Source organism: Drosophila eugracilis, unplaced genomic scaffold, assembly GCF_018153835.1.
Source record: "Drosophila eugracilis isolate 14026-0451.02 unplaced genomic scaffold, ASM1815383v1 contig_90, whole genome shotgun sequence".
In the NCBI taxonomy this organism is placed as follows: Eukaryota; Metazoa; Arthropoda; class Insecta; order Diptera; family Drosophilidae; genus Drosophila; species Drosophila eugracilis.
In genome coordinates, this window is record NW_024573812.1 from 10,000,001 (window position 1) to 10,012,833 (window position 12,833).

A 12,833-nucleotide genomic window follows, 5' to 3' on the forward strand; every position below is an offset into this window, starting at 1 on the left:
AGGTTAAGCAAATCTTACAGATTAAAAAAGGTTCGATAGATATATCAAAAAAATGTGAAAACCGGAACACGCCTGATAAGTTTTACTTACATCTAGGAGTCATTCAGCTGGTGATCACTTCGTTAAGATAAGTGAAGTGGCCGCCGTTGTCGGAATATAGGGGTTCTTGGATCAGTTTTACGACTAGATGTACTTGAAGCACTTTTGCTTGTCGTGCGGGATACGAGTCTTGAAGAGAATGGAGTCCGCTCGGTATTGGGTGTTCAGCAGCGGCGTATAACCGAACACCCGGCTAAAGAAGTTTATGCATTTGTGCCGTTCCTGGAAGTGAGTGTCATCCTCGCTGAGTGATACAGGACAACCGGGGCAACGGAATGTCCATCGGGAGGTTACTTTTACTGGTGGTTTCCTTGTTATATGAGAGACAAGGAAATTCATGGCAATGTCCTCGCAGTTCATGTACTCATCCACTTTATCCCTTATCGCCTGTGGCAAGTGGTAGGTGTACAAGTAAAGGTAGTACTTGTGTACGAACGCCGCTCCCGTCAGCACCATGCTAAGTTCGCAACTATAGTTTGAGTTGTAGTGCCACTGTCCATTGGGATTGCCCAAATCCCAAGCATGATAGCGTCCTGGGAAGCCCACAACTCTATCGCGATGCTCTCGCCACACACGGAATCCAAAAAGAATCTCGTCATGACGCAAATGGGCATCGTCGTCTACAGAGAGCACTGCCTCCGTCTCAATGACATCAAAAGGCAGGAATCGGTTGTTTAGGGAATTTCTGGGAGCACGGAGCACAGCCACTGGAACTCCAATATCCGGCCAGCGCAGATCATCTAGCGGTGGCTTCGGGGAATTCCAAACCACCACAACCTTGTGCAAATAAGGCAGTCCATACAGTCTGCCCAATGAATCCATTAGGACCTGCTCTCGTTCGTAAGTTAGCATGACAATGGTGAACTGCTCTCTGGGGTAATTTCCACCAAGTGATTCGCCGAATTCCTTGCCCGCTCCTCCAAGTCCTTTGCCTATCGGCCGGAAGCCAGTATGCGAACCCATGAACTTGGCTTCCGAGGGCAACGCAGGATCAAAGGGCAGCTGAGGATATAGGTAAAAGGGATCTAACCAATCGTTCCAGGCTTCCTTTGCTTGCATTCGCAGTATTGTATAATTCCGGCGAAAAGCAGGACTTGGATATGGAGGCTCTATAGGTCCCAACGATTCCTCTGGTTCCGTGTCCAAGCCCACAGGAGGATCGGACTTCAAAGGTATGAATGTGCTGTTAAAAACACTTTGTGCTATAACTGAGGGTACTGGTCTGGGCGGAATTCCCAATCGATCCCTCAAACTGGCAATCACTGTATCAACAGTGGCTTGTACTGAGCTCAAGTATCGTTCCCAGATGAGTCTTCCCTGTCGACGCAGAAGAAGCAAATCTGCATCCTGAACTGCTCTTAGAAGAAAATGCAGCTCTGTTATCCTTGCTTTTGGCAGTAGAAGAGCAGATCTTCTCCAATCCAAAGTCTCAGCGTAAGGCAAGCGCAGTTCATCTGCTCCGAGGATGACAGGCACAGCTCCTGATCGTAGAGCTTCGTAAATCCTAGCCAACATTAGAGTCGACGACACTCTGCCATTCAACGGAGGTAAAATCAAAGAAAAGGTGGAATCTTTGAGCAACTGCCGGCGAGAGGAATCCGATCCACACAGCGTCCAATCTGGTATGGAATCGCCCTCTTGCTGCTCTGTAGCTGGGATGCACTGGAATTGCAGAACAAACTGATCCTGCGTAGCGCCCTTGGCCATATCAGCCAGATGCTCCAAAATAAAGGCATCCAAAGGATTCAAAATACTTTGTTTGGGCCTAAGTTCTCCTTGATATGTAAGCAGGTACTTCCTTCTGGCCGGCACCATTCCAGAGCACTCCTGCCACACATCTCCTCCAGGTGGACCCAAAATGGGTGGTACAATTAGATCGTAACCGGGACGGAACTGATCTCTTTCAAAAGCACTCTGCACTACAATGGCACGCATGGTGTTCTGCTTGTGGAGGGGGTTGGTGCGATGCGAGGTGAGATCTCTTCTAGCTAAGTTGAGCAACACATGGTTACGTCCATCGCCACCCCAATAAGGCAGGTTGTAAAGCCTCTGCATGTCCACAGGGCAGTCATTAGAATGACTCGGGGTAGAAGGTTGCTGATGTTCCGCTTCTTGTGCCGCGTAGCGATTGTTTCGAAGGAGATCCTGCTCAAGAAGAGCTTCTCCCACCAGCACCAGATATATGCAAGCATGCTTTGGATCCTTAACTATATGAGCATTATAGCCCAAAGTCTGTTTTAGTGTGGTCTTTAAAAAGCCATCGATATCGTAACCCTTCCTCTGCACGCTATGCTCATCTGGATCGTAAAGATAAACAGGGAATCCCGAGGTAAGACTGCAGCGGGAGTGATTAAAACAGTTGTGCATTTCGCAGCTGGCTGCCATTCCTCCAGTGATGGGATTCATTTTCCTTGGCAGTGTGTTTGGTAAAAGGGATCGCGGCAAGGCTAAGTCCGGGGTATTCCGCTGAACTGCCTCTCGCTGGGCAACCTGTGCTTGCTCCACGGAGATCTTGAGGCGCTCCAGTTCCGTTTGCTCCCGGAGGAGCTCCTGCTTTAGCTCCTCGATCTTTTGGTTGTACTGACTAATGTCTGATTGCAGCTTCTGGCGACGGGATTCCAGTTCGCGTAGCTCCACGGATACGGTGCTCTGGATTTAGAGGTGTTAGCAGTGAATCTGCTGTGATATGCGGAATACTCACCTTGATCCTCACCATCTCCTCTATGCGCATTTTTAGATCTCCCGCCCTCATGGCGCTGAAGTCCTCGTAGGCATCCAAAAGCGGGGAGCTGCGATGAAGATCCAAGGGTGGGACATCTTGCTCAGCCTAAGAGTTACATAGTAATAAGTTAATCAACATTTAGAATACAATATCTATGATAGGTAAATGTCTTTGACATATACTGATAACGTTAAGAACGTTAAGCTAAGAAAATACACTTGCGGTCAGTGAAATAGTAGAGAAATCGGTCAATGTAAGACGACTATCTTATATGATAGTGTTTAACATTCTCCCCCAATTAGGAAATGTTTTTAAGGAAAAGGCAGAAAACAATAAGCCATTATTATTATTATGAAAAAAAGGTCGTTCAACAAAACAATCATGTGTTGTGAACACAATTCCCGCGTTATCTGACATGCCAAAACTATGACCTGTGCAGTGGTGTTCCGATTTCCACTGGAGTTTACATCCTGTTCTAAAAATATAGCTAATTCAGGATACCTACGCTAAGAATTCGATAAGCCATGCAGGATACGAGAAGCAGGAACATCAGGATCACCGCTGGCAGCTTGTAGCGGCGAAACTGCCGCATCCAGGACGTCCGTAATCCCATGGGGTGGCGGATTTGAGCGGAAGAGGAGTTCGGGGCACAGGCGTCCTTGCCGCCACCACTGCCAGTGTCCAGGTGGTGGTACGCCTCTCCGGAGTGGCCAAGGTCGTATGCCGTTGGCATGGCATCAGCTTCAGCTCGCGATTTTACTAAAATAACGCATTTATTTACACTTTTTTGTGAGTTGCGTTCGTGTAGTTGGCAACGCGGCTCAGGGCTGCGTTCTAACTTCTTCAGAGAGAAATTTATCGGTGCAGCAATATTTATCGAAAGTAAAAGCTAATCAGATTAACCCGCCGAAATCCCATTATTTAAATATCAAATTTACAAAATTAAACAAAACAGCCCAACTTTATAAATAAAGTTAATTTGCAAATGTCGAACAGCGAATGTAAATGCATCATCCTAAATATACTCTCAATTGATGTATTCATTGGATTTATATTATATATATTACGTATGTTTCGGGCAAATCTTCCTCAATTACATAACCACACAAACATTTCTGATTTTTGCATACTAATTTTACAACTTAAAATATTTTTTTGAAAGAGAATATTATATATTTGATTATAAGTGTTTATGGTAAATTTGCATCCTTTTAAATTGTTAATATTATTGTAGTAAGTTTTTTCATAATCGTAGTAAACATGGTTTACGCTATCATCATTTTGAAATTACCGCCCAAACTAGAAATATCAGCTAACATTTGCTTAAGCAGCTGCTCTCTACAGAGCGAATAAACAGTCCGGATTTAACAGCGGATTTAAAGCTTCGTAACAGTTTGATTTTGAACTCGACTTGATAGACTTTGCTTGCGATTTTAGTCGCATTCAAATCAGCGGTTGCGGCGGTTTCGCTGGCATTTAGTTTGTTTATTTAATTACCGGCAGAACGCTTAAAACGATAATTAATAGCCGCGAAATGACTTCTAAGTCTTAACCAGTTGTGTTTGAGCTTTTATTACTATTAAAAATAGTTCCTAAGTGCACAAAAAGAAGGAGTTTAATTACAGCCACATCATATTTACATCCATTATTTTACGGAATCCTGCGCGGAATATTCCAAAATGGGTAAACGCTTCTATTTATATTTACTGTCGGTGACATTTTCACTTTCTTCGGCCGCCCATTGATTCTTTTCATTGCTTTGGCCTGCCTTTGTGGGCCGGGCCTTGAAAGTGAAAGCCAAACGAAAGGAAAATGGCAATTGGCGTGCGTATGTACATACCATCGATACCCTAACACTTAGCACTTAAAGGTGCGACTTAATGAGGGGATATCCATTGTCTATTTTAAATATGGACAGATATACGTTTTAAGATTTGCCATTTCTATTTTGCTAACTGTATTTTTAAATACTAGAGATTAGTTTATACTGATGACCTATTGGTTTAACAATTTTTAGTGCAAAATCATGACTGAACTTTTAGCAAAATTGTTTATTTCCTGTAGAAATGTATGAGCATTCTAGACAATTTTGTACAAATATTTCAACACTGCTCTAATTTTTTTTTATTTATTATACATTAAACATTTTCTTTTTGTTTCTGCAAATATTTACTTTCTTTTCTATTATTCATAATTTTGATTTTAGACTTTTAGACATTTATGACCATCAAGGTGATAAAACCTTTCCAAAAATCACTTTCTATACGATAAGATATAAACTCCCAGACATGTATTCTTTGTTAAAAAGGTCTTTTACCCTTGCAAAAATTAACTTTTCATATGACATTCTCTCTCTCTTATAAGCGTAGTGATGAGGTAAATATTATTTACAGTGACGTTCTAATCTTATTAGCTATTGATAACCTTTGTTAGGTTCCAATAGGTTAAGCTAATATTTATGGATGGAATGAAAATGTGTTACGCTAGCTAATAAATATGATTTATAATAATACAAAGATTTAGATTTAAATATATTGTCTGTGATTAAAACAGAACAAATAACTCTCGACTATGACAAGTTGTCTAAAAATAATAGTTAAATTGGATTAAGAGCTAACTCATCAATGTGCGTCAATTCCTTTTCTAGGGGAGTAAGAACTTCCGCATTTCGTTCTCAATCAAGACTAATTAAACTCCAGTTCGAGACCAGGCCAGCAACACTTAATTGAAACTTAGGCCCTCCCTCCCATTCCTCCGCCCTCTTTTTCCTTAGTTTTTACAGTAAAACGTGCCTAGTGTGATTAAGTGAGAAAATAATCTCTTTTACTAGGAAAAATTACTATATTTACTTTGAAAACTGGTTTTGCTTGGGTTTTTTGTAAAAAATATATCAGTTTATAATATTGAGATATTAGAATAATAATCCCAAGTATGTAGATGTATAAAAGCAGGAAACTGGGAATTCTTATCAATATAATGTAGTATTTATGTACCATCATTGACCCTTATCTTTATAACTTTTTCTTTTATTCATTTAGAAGATGTTCGCCTGATTAATTTAAGTTTTATTTTTGTTTTTAAATTAAATTAAATTATTCTTTTATTACCGGAGTCTTAAATGCTTTTCTTCTTCTTTTATGAGTTCTTATAGTCGGTATTAAATTTTTTTTTAATTTGTTTGATTTCTGATTCTCTGTTTTCTTATATAGAAGTTCTTATATTTAATATAGCAAACCCAAATCCCGCACTTTTTAGGCTTCTGAACTCCAGATTATTGATTTTATAGACTATAACTAATCAGTTATTTAATATATATATTCAGAAAAATAATCGTTATTGTACTCAAAATAACACATTATAGATGGTTGAGCCTAAGTTTTCTAAAATTGTTTTTCAAACTTTTAGAGCGATAATATTTGAGTTTTTCCAGATGTTTTGATAATTGATAAGGAAAATGAGAAAAAAACTAGAACTTATCAAAGTTACAAAAAAAAATCAAATATGGATAGAATTTAAATTTTAGAAGCTGGACTGTAGCTCTGCGGCTCGATTCGTTGACCCCGAATGACGAGTGCTTTGGATTTGGGACAAGCGACTTGGGCTTCGGCTTCGTCTGCGGCTTATCGGGGTGAGAGGTGGTCGAGGGGGGTGTGGGCTTAATTAGGGGCACATTCAGTGCAGTGGCGGTGCGTGTCTTCCTATTGCCACCCTTCTACATAGCCATTCATACCACCGCCTACCTCCCATGAAACCCCTTAACCCCCAAACCCTTCGACCTTTGCCGCAAGCACAAGCAAGCGGCGGTCGCAATTGCCTTGCCCACTAATAGTACATCCGCCATGGTTTTCCGCGGATCCGGACTCGGACTTAAATGCCGATTCGGAATCGGATTCAGTTACGCCGCAGCCCTGAACGTATATAGCCGCAAATAAGAAACCGGTCCTCTTCCGGAAAAGTTGGGATCGCAAACAGAAAAGAAAATTCCTAGCCAATTGACATGCATTTGAAGATCCGTCTCACCTGTCTCAAATATGAAATTTGGGGTAAGCATATCACTTGGCCATGCTCCGGTTCTGTTCAAAATCTTTTTGGCTCGGTTCGGAATGGATCGGAAGGGAGCCGAGCGGTGTGGTGTGGAACTGCCCTCTATTCGAGTGATAATTCAGTGTGTAACGGTGCATCGCCCGCTGTGACGGGCATTTTAATATCTGGAGTTTCGCCGATGGCCTGGTGCCTTAAAAGCCCCCAGCGGCGCAAGTGCAACCTCAGTTCGTTTCGATTAGCAGTGGCATTGGCAGTGGGTGTCGTATAGCAGCAGGATAGTTGCTGATTGCCAAACGCCAAACCATGTGTAAGACAAAGTGTTAACATTGTAAAGTAAAGTATAAACAGTGCGAGGATCGGTGGAAGGTTTAAATCTGTCTATGCCTTTATTACTCGAAAAGTAATTAGGTATTTTGCGCTCTTTGTTAAGTTAATATGTGTATTCTTAATCACGATCTATAAGCACCTGTCTGAATAATTGTTGAGTTTAAGTGGATTCTACAGAAATTGAATTGAATTCGACAATTATTACCAACTTTTAAAACAGATGTCACAAAAATAATTACATTGGTTAGCAGACTAACAGTTAATTGATGGTTAATTTTATGTGGATTCTTTTATTGGAAAGCCTTTGAAGGCGATAAAACCTTTACCAATTGATAATCGCTGTTCATTTAATAATATAGATTTATATTCCGAATCAGAAACAGTTAGACCATAACGCCAAACAAACTAATTGATATGTGAAAATCTTAGGGAAGTTGACAAGAGTTTAAAGGCCTGTACATTTTTGGTAAGCTTAAGTAAGATAAAGTCGCAGCTGGATAGGGATCGCTAAGTCTCTAGTGGAAGCCAATTGAAGAAATAAAAGAGCAAAGATTAAATTTTGAATTAGAAGACCAAGTTCTAATCCTTACTTTTAAAGTGTTAGAAATATATTTAAAGTATAATTTAACACAAAAAGAAGAGTAAGTTTCTATAAATGGGATAAAAAGATAAAAACTTTCTTATAAATAAGGGTGATTAATAAGTAACATAAAATTAATTATTTAATTACGTTATTTAGATTCTGTGTGGGATATTACAATGATTCATATTTAGTGGTCTGAGATAATGTTTATATTTTTATGATTCACCATAATGTATTATTATGCAACAAAAAACCCATAAACTCATGAAACCAATTTTTTAGTTTAATTATATTAATAATAATAGTTTTCTGATTTCGTATTAAAGTAAATAAAGAATATAAATTTGAGCTAGGATTTATAACGGCCATAATTTTAAAATGCATACCAATCGATTAGAAATCGATCGGTGACATCGAACCCTGCATATTTTAAGAGCTTTCCTTAAAGCTTTTCTCTGTTTAGGCAGCTTTTGCGATTAGACAGCTGATTAGCGGGGTAGAACATGTGAGATGCGGTAAATAAATGTAGGAAGTAGTTTCCCGGCGACCAGTGAACGTGTGAGAACGGGCAAAGTTCTCGGTTTTCTTTCGCCTGCATGCGTATTATGGGATTGTGGCGGTTTCTGAAATGTTCGTCTCGTTTATTTTTGCCTTTTGGAAAACGTGTTTAACGAGCAACAACAAAGTGTCGGACAATGCGAATGCGAATTTGCATTATAAAAAGAATCAAAACAAAAGCCGAAACAAAAACAAAAACGAAACTAAAGCTGAGCATGAATAAAGACAAAAACAAAAAACGAAATCTAAGCAGAGAATGGTGACACATAAATGTATCTTTATCTGTAGTTGTATCTGGGAGAGAGATAAAGAGAGTGAAAGCTTTTCGCTAAACACCTTGAAAGCTCAGCTCTTCGGTTTCGCCCTTTTGCTTTATGCCGCTTATTCGCATTGTTTGACATTTTGTTTTGCCCATTGTCCTGATCGTGATGTTATTGTTGTTGTTTATGCTCTTTAGTAAAGTTTCCGATTTCATTTCCGGTTTCATTTGATTCGATTCTCTTCGTTACGTTTCGTTTCGCCTGCCGACTTTGAAAATCGGATAAAACCATTGTTAATGTGAGTATGACTATCGCGGGTTTACTGTACTTACCGTTACATTGCTGACATTGGAGAACTTTAATTAATCGGAGTAATAAAAATAAATAAAAAAAAACGCGGGTAATGAGGGCAGACAAAATGGGAAGGCCGATAAGATATGTATAGAATTTCGGTTTTTTTTTGTGGGGAAAACACTTAAGTTATCGAAAATGTAATAAAATTCAGTAGCGTATTTCTGTATTTAAATTTTTCTGGCTTCCTAAAAGGTATTTTCTTTCATCGTTTAAGGGGTTTGATACAAAATTGTTTATGTATTATTTCAACATAATAAAGATAAAGATATCAATGTCTTTTGAACATTAAGTTAATTATTTATTAGGCACTGGAATTGCAAAATAATGATAGTTTATTATATTCGATTTTTTTTAGATTAAAATACAAATAAAAAATTATTTATCTGAATGCTCATAGTATTGAAAATAATCGTTTTTTTCAATTAAATAATTGTCTTGTTTTTTATAACATTATAGAATAATACATTTTAAATGTAGACTCCTTTGCGATCATCTCTTTCGTTACGTTTATCTGTTTATCTACTGCAAAACTCTCATGTATGTATGTATGAATCGTATGTATGTGCCTGCTTATCAGCTAAAGACAATCAATTTAAAAAAATCGAAGGGGTTATCTTCTTGCCTGCTTATTTAGCTCTATTTTATCAACACTCTTCGACAAGACAGTTGTGCGAAAACTAAATTACATATTTTTGCAATCAAAATGTCCCTCCAAGCTCAATATTTACCAATTTTACCACTAAACACGCGCATTGGTCTATATAATCGAGTTTTTCCGCTTATCAGAAACTGGAGATTTGTGATAGGCAAAATTGTCACTCCCTGTATCGGTGTGTTATTTTCACATCGACTACATACATATACATAAATTGCATATACATTATCTAACACTCTTTTACACTCTGTATATCTATGTTTTCACAGCTCTCTCCATCTTCTCCCTGGTTACTGGATTTTACTTCCTACACTTCTCCATAGCTCTGATCCTGGTCAACAAGGAGGTGCCACAGACGCGCGGAATGCTCTATCCCAGGGAATCAGAGACACGAGAGGTTCGCTCACTTGACGGGATCTGGAACTTTGTGAGGTCAGATCAGGCGAATCCCACTCAGGGTGTACGAGATGAATGGTATGCTAAGGAGTTGAGCCAGAGCAGGCCGACGATTCCGATGCCAGTGCCTGCCTCCTATAATGATATAACCACTGATAATTTGAGGGATCATGTGGGTACGGTGTGGTACGACAGGAAATTCTTTGTGCCCCGTTCCTGGGCAAAGGATCAAAGGATCTGGTTGAGATTCGGAAGTGTTCATTATGAAGCATATGTGGTGGGTATCGTAAGATAAACTAAGTTCTCAGTAAAATGAATTATAAATCCTTTATTTTAGTGGATTAACGGCCAGAAAGTAGTGAAGCACGAAATGGGTCACCTGCCCTTCGAAGCGGAAGTTACGGATCTCCTTAACTACGGTGCCGAGAACCGAATAACCGTGATGTGCGACAATGCCCTGATTCAGACGACAGTGCCGCAGGGCAGGATTACTGAAGTGCCCAATGATGGAGGAATGACCATTGTGCAGAGCTACACCTTTGACTTTTTCAACTATGCGGGGATTCACAGGAGTGTGCATCTGTACACCACGCCTCGTACTTTTATCGAGGAGGTTGAGGTCACCACCAATCTTTCTGCGGATGCCAGTGGTAGGATATTAACTTCTCGTATAGCTTTCTATATAACTTAGCTTTTGATTCCAGTTGGCGAGGTTTTTTATAGCGTAAGCGTGAATGGAAGTGCTGCCAATGAGGCGGATAATGTCCTGCATATTCAAACTAACCTCTACGACAAGGAAGGCCTACTCGTGGCAAATGCAACGTCAGACGGAAAACTCGGAGGCAAGTTGCAGGTTAACCAGGTAAAACCGTGGTGGCCCTACCTAATGCATCCCGAGCCCGGTTACCTGTACGAGCTGGAGATCAAACTATTGGCCACTAAGGACGAGCTTCTAGATGTCTACCGTCTGAAAGTTGGAATTCGAACTTTGAGTTGGAACAAAAAGCAATTCCTGATCAACGGCAAGCCTGTTTATTTCCGAGGATTCGGACGACACGAAGATGCGGATATCAGAGGAAAAGGTCTGGATAATGCCTTGATGGTTAGGGACTTTAATCTTCTCAAGTGGATTGGAGCAAATGCATACCGTACCTCGCATTATCCGTATTCAGAGGAGTCCATGCAGTTTGCGGATGAGCACGGTATTATGATCATAGACGAGTGTCCAAGTGTGGATACAGAGTTGAGTTATTCTAATTCTTCGGAGGGATTCTTACTAAAGATGTTAATTTTTCAGGAACTATAGCCAGGAGCTGTTGGGCAAGCACAAATCATCATTGGAGCAGCTCATACACAGGGATCGGAATCATCCGAGTGTGGTGATGTGGTCCATTGCCAATGAACCTCGAACTGGCAGCATGAGTGCGGACTCGTACTTTGAGTGGGTATCCTTAAGATTAATCTTAAGCTTCTCTTGTATAAATTTGTCTTTGCAGATTGGTGGCCAATTATACGCGTTCCCTGGATAGTTCTCGACCAATTACGGCTGCTATTGCCGTGCCTCATACTCAGGATAAGGCGGTAAGTGGAGGGTAATTAACCATATTTTTCTTTATCTAATCTATATTTCTCCACAGGGTCGTTCTCTGGACATCATTAGCTTCAATCGCTATAATGCCTGGTATTCAAACACCGGACGTCTAGACATGGTTACCCAGAATGTGATCGATGAGGCTACCGCTTGGAATAAGCATTACAATAAACCCATTATCATGTCTGAATATGGAGCTGATACCCTAGAGGGATTGCACATGGTGAGCCTATTTGTTAAAAGAGAATGTGTTATTCAAGTATTGATTAATGTTATCCCTATTACCCTGTTAGCAACCTTCCTATGTCTGGTCGGAGGAATTCCAGACGGAGGTATTTTCCCGCCATTTTAAGGCCTTTGACGAGCTTCGCAAGAAAGGCTGGTTTATTGGGGAGTTCGTTTGGAATTTTGCAGACTTTAAGACAGCTCAAAGTGAGTGATTTTTAATGTTAAGGTTTTGTATTATTTAATAACTTAAAATATAATCTTATTCAGGCTATACCCGCGTGGGCGGTAATAAAAAGGGAGTTTTTACCCGCGCCCGTCAACCTAAGGCGGCTGCACATCTCCTTCGGAAGAGATACTTTGCCTTGGGCAGAGATCTGGACCAATGCAGCTTCCCGGAGGATCTCTTTACCTATATTGCTGACCTGATATCCTAATGGATAAGTGAACGTTGATACCACCCAAGTATTTGGACACTGTAAATAAGATTACTGCCACCTCGGATTTGCATTTTTAGCTGATTACCCTAACCCATTCCGCTGCATTGCCCTTGTACAATATTAAAAAATAGCTCTAGTTGATTGTATTTTTGTATGTAATTGTAAGCATAAGATTATAAATAAAAGTGCGTTATAAATATTTATTTATATTTTAGGATTTCATATTGTCAGTTTTGCAGTATTCTAGTTAAGCAAAGGTATAAAAAATAATAAAAACAATGTTAAATAATGTTAGTGACGATTGGAAATCGCATGGACATTAGGAATGGGTTAAGTTAAAAATTATTTTTAAAGCGACTTGGCGGCAACTGATTCGACAACATAATCGGTACTGTATTAGGCCGGCGGCCAACTATCGATAAATACTGATATTTAGCACTGTTCAGTTAAGCTTGAATACGACCTGGCAATGCCTTACCATAAGCCGCGCTTTTCAAATTTTAAATGAATATTATAAAGACAAATACGTCTCAAATCTTCAATTGTATATGTTTCTATAAATTAAAGAGCACATATGCA

The 12,833-nt window shown here is 39.7% G+C and overlaps 2 protein-coding genes across 6 annotated transcripts in view; one reads left to right on the forward strand and one right to left on the reverse strand.

Moving 5' to 3' along the window:
- LOC108111990 (exostosin-3) overlaps nucleotides 1-3,635 on the reverse strand; it is a 4,225-nt gene extending 590 nt beyond the window's left edge. The window contains exons 1-3 of the mRNA XM_017221718.1: nucleotides 3,327-3,635; nucleotides 2,801-2,926; nucleotides 1-2,748 (exon numbers count right to left, since the gene is read on the reverse strand). The exon at nucleotides 1-2,748 is cut by the window's left edge and continues 590 nt beyond it. Of these exons, the coding sequence (XP_017077207.1) occupies nucleotides 184-2,748; nucleotides 2,801-2,926; nucleotides 3,327-3,554 (2,919 nt within the window). The 5' untranslated portion in view covers nucleotides 3,555-3,635 and the 3' untranslated portion in view covers nucleotides 1-183. The remainder of the gene's footprint in view (nucleotides 2,749-2,800; nucleotides 2,927-3,326) is intronic.
- Nucleotides 3,636-4,255: 620 nt separating this feature from the next.
- On the forward strand, nucleotides 4,256-12,448 carry LOC108111940 (beta-glucuronidase). 5 transcript variants are annotated; one of them, XM_017221610.2, is made up of 9 exons: nucleotides 4,256-4,504; nucleotides 9,872-10,275; nucleotides 10,336-10,648; nucleotides 10,703-11,240; nucleotides 11,296-11,439; nucleotides 11,495-11,579; nucleotides 11,636-11,812; nucleotides 11,883-12,021; nucleotides 12,085-12,447. In XM_017221610.2, the coding sequence occupies exons 1-9, from the start codon at nucleotides 4,501-4,503 to the stop codon at nucleotides 12,249-12,251; spliced, it is 1,971 nt and encodes a 656-aa protein (XP_017077099.1). In that variant the 5' UTR covers nucleotides 4,256-4,500; the 3' UTR covers nucleotides 12,252-12,447. The 5 variants fall into 5 exon arrangements, with proteins under 5 accessions (XP_017077099.1, XP_017077102.1, XP_017077100.1 ...); XM_017221613.2 differs by having other exon boundaries at nucleotides 9,926-10,275; XM_017221611.2 differs by lacking the exon at nucleotides 4,256-4,504 and adding an exon at nucleotides 7,090-7,172.
- Nucleotides 12,449-12,833: the final 385 nt, after the last annotated feature.

What these genes read in the sequence shown, in the direction of transcription:
- LOC108111940 (XM_017221610.2), top strand. An exon ending in TCTTTCTGCGGATGCCAGTG is followed by an intron (nt 10,649 to 10,702) that starts GTAGGATATTAA and finishes TTTTGATTCCAG; the next exon opens with TTGGCGAGGTTTTTTATAGC. An exon ending in CTCATACTCAGGATAAGGCG is followed by an intron (nt 11,580 to 11,635) that starts GTAAGTGGAGGG and finishes ATTTCTCCACAG; the next exon opens with GGTCGTTCTCTGGACATCAT.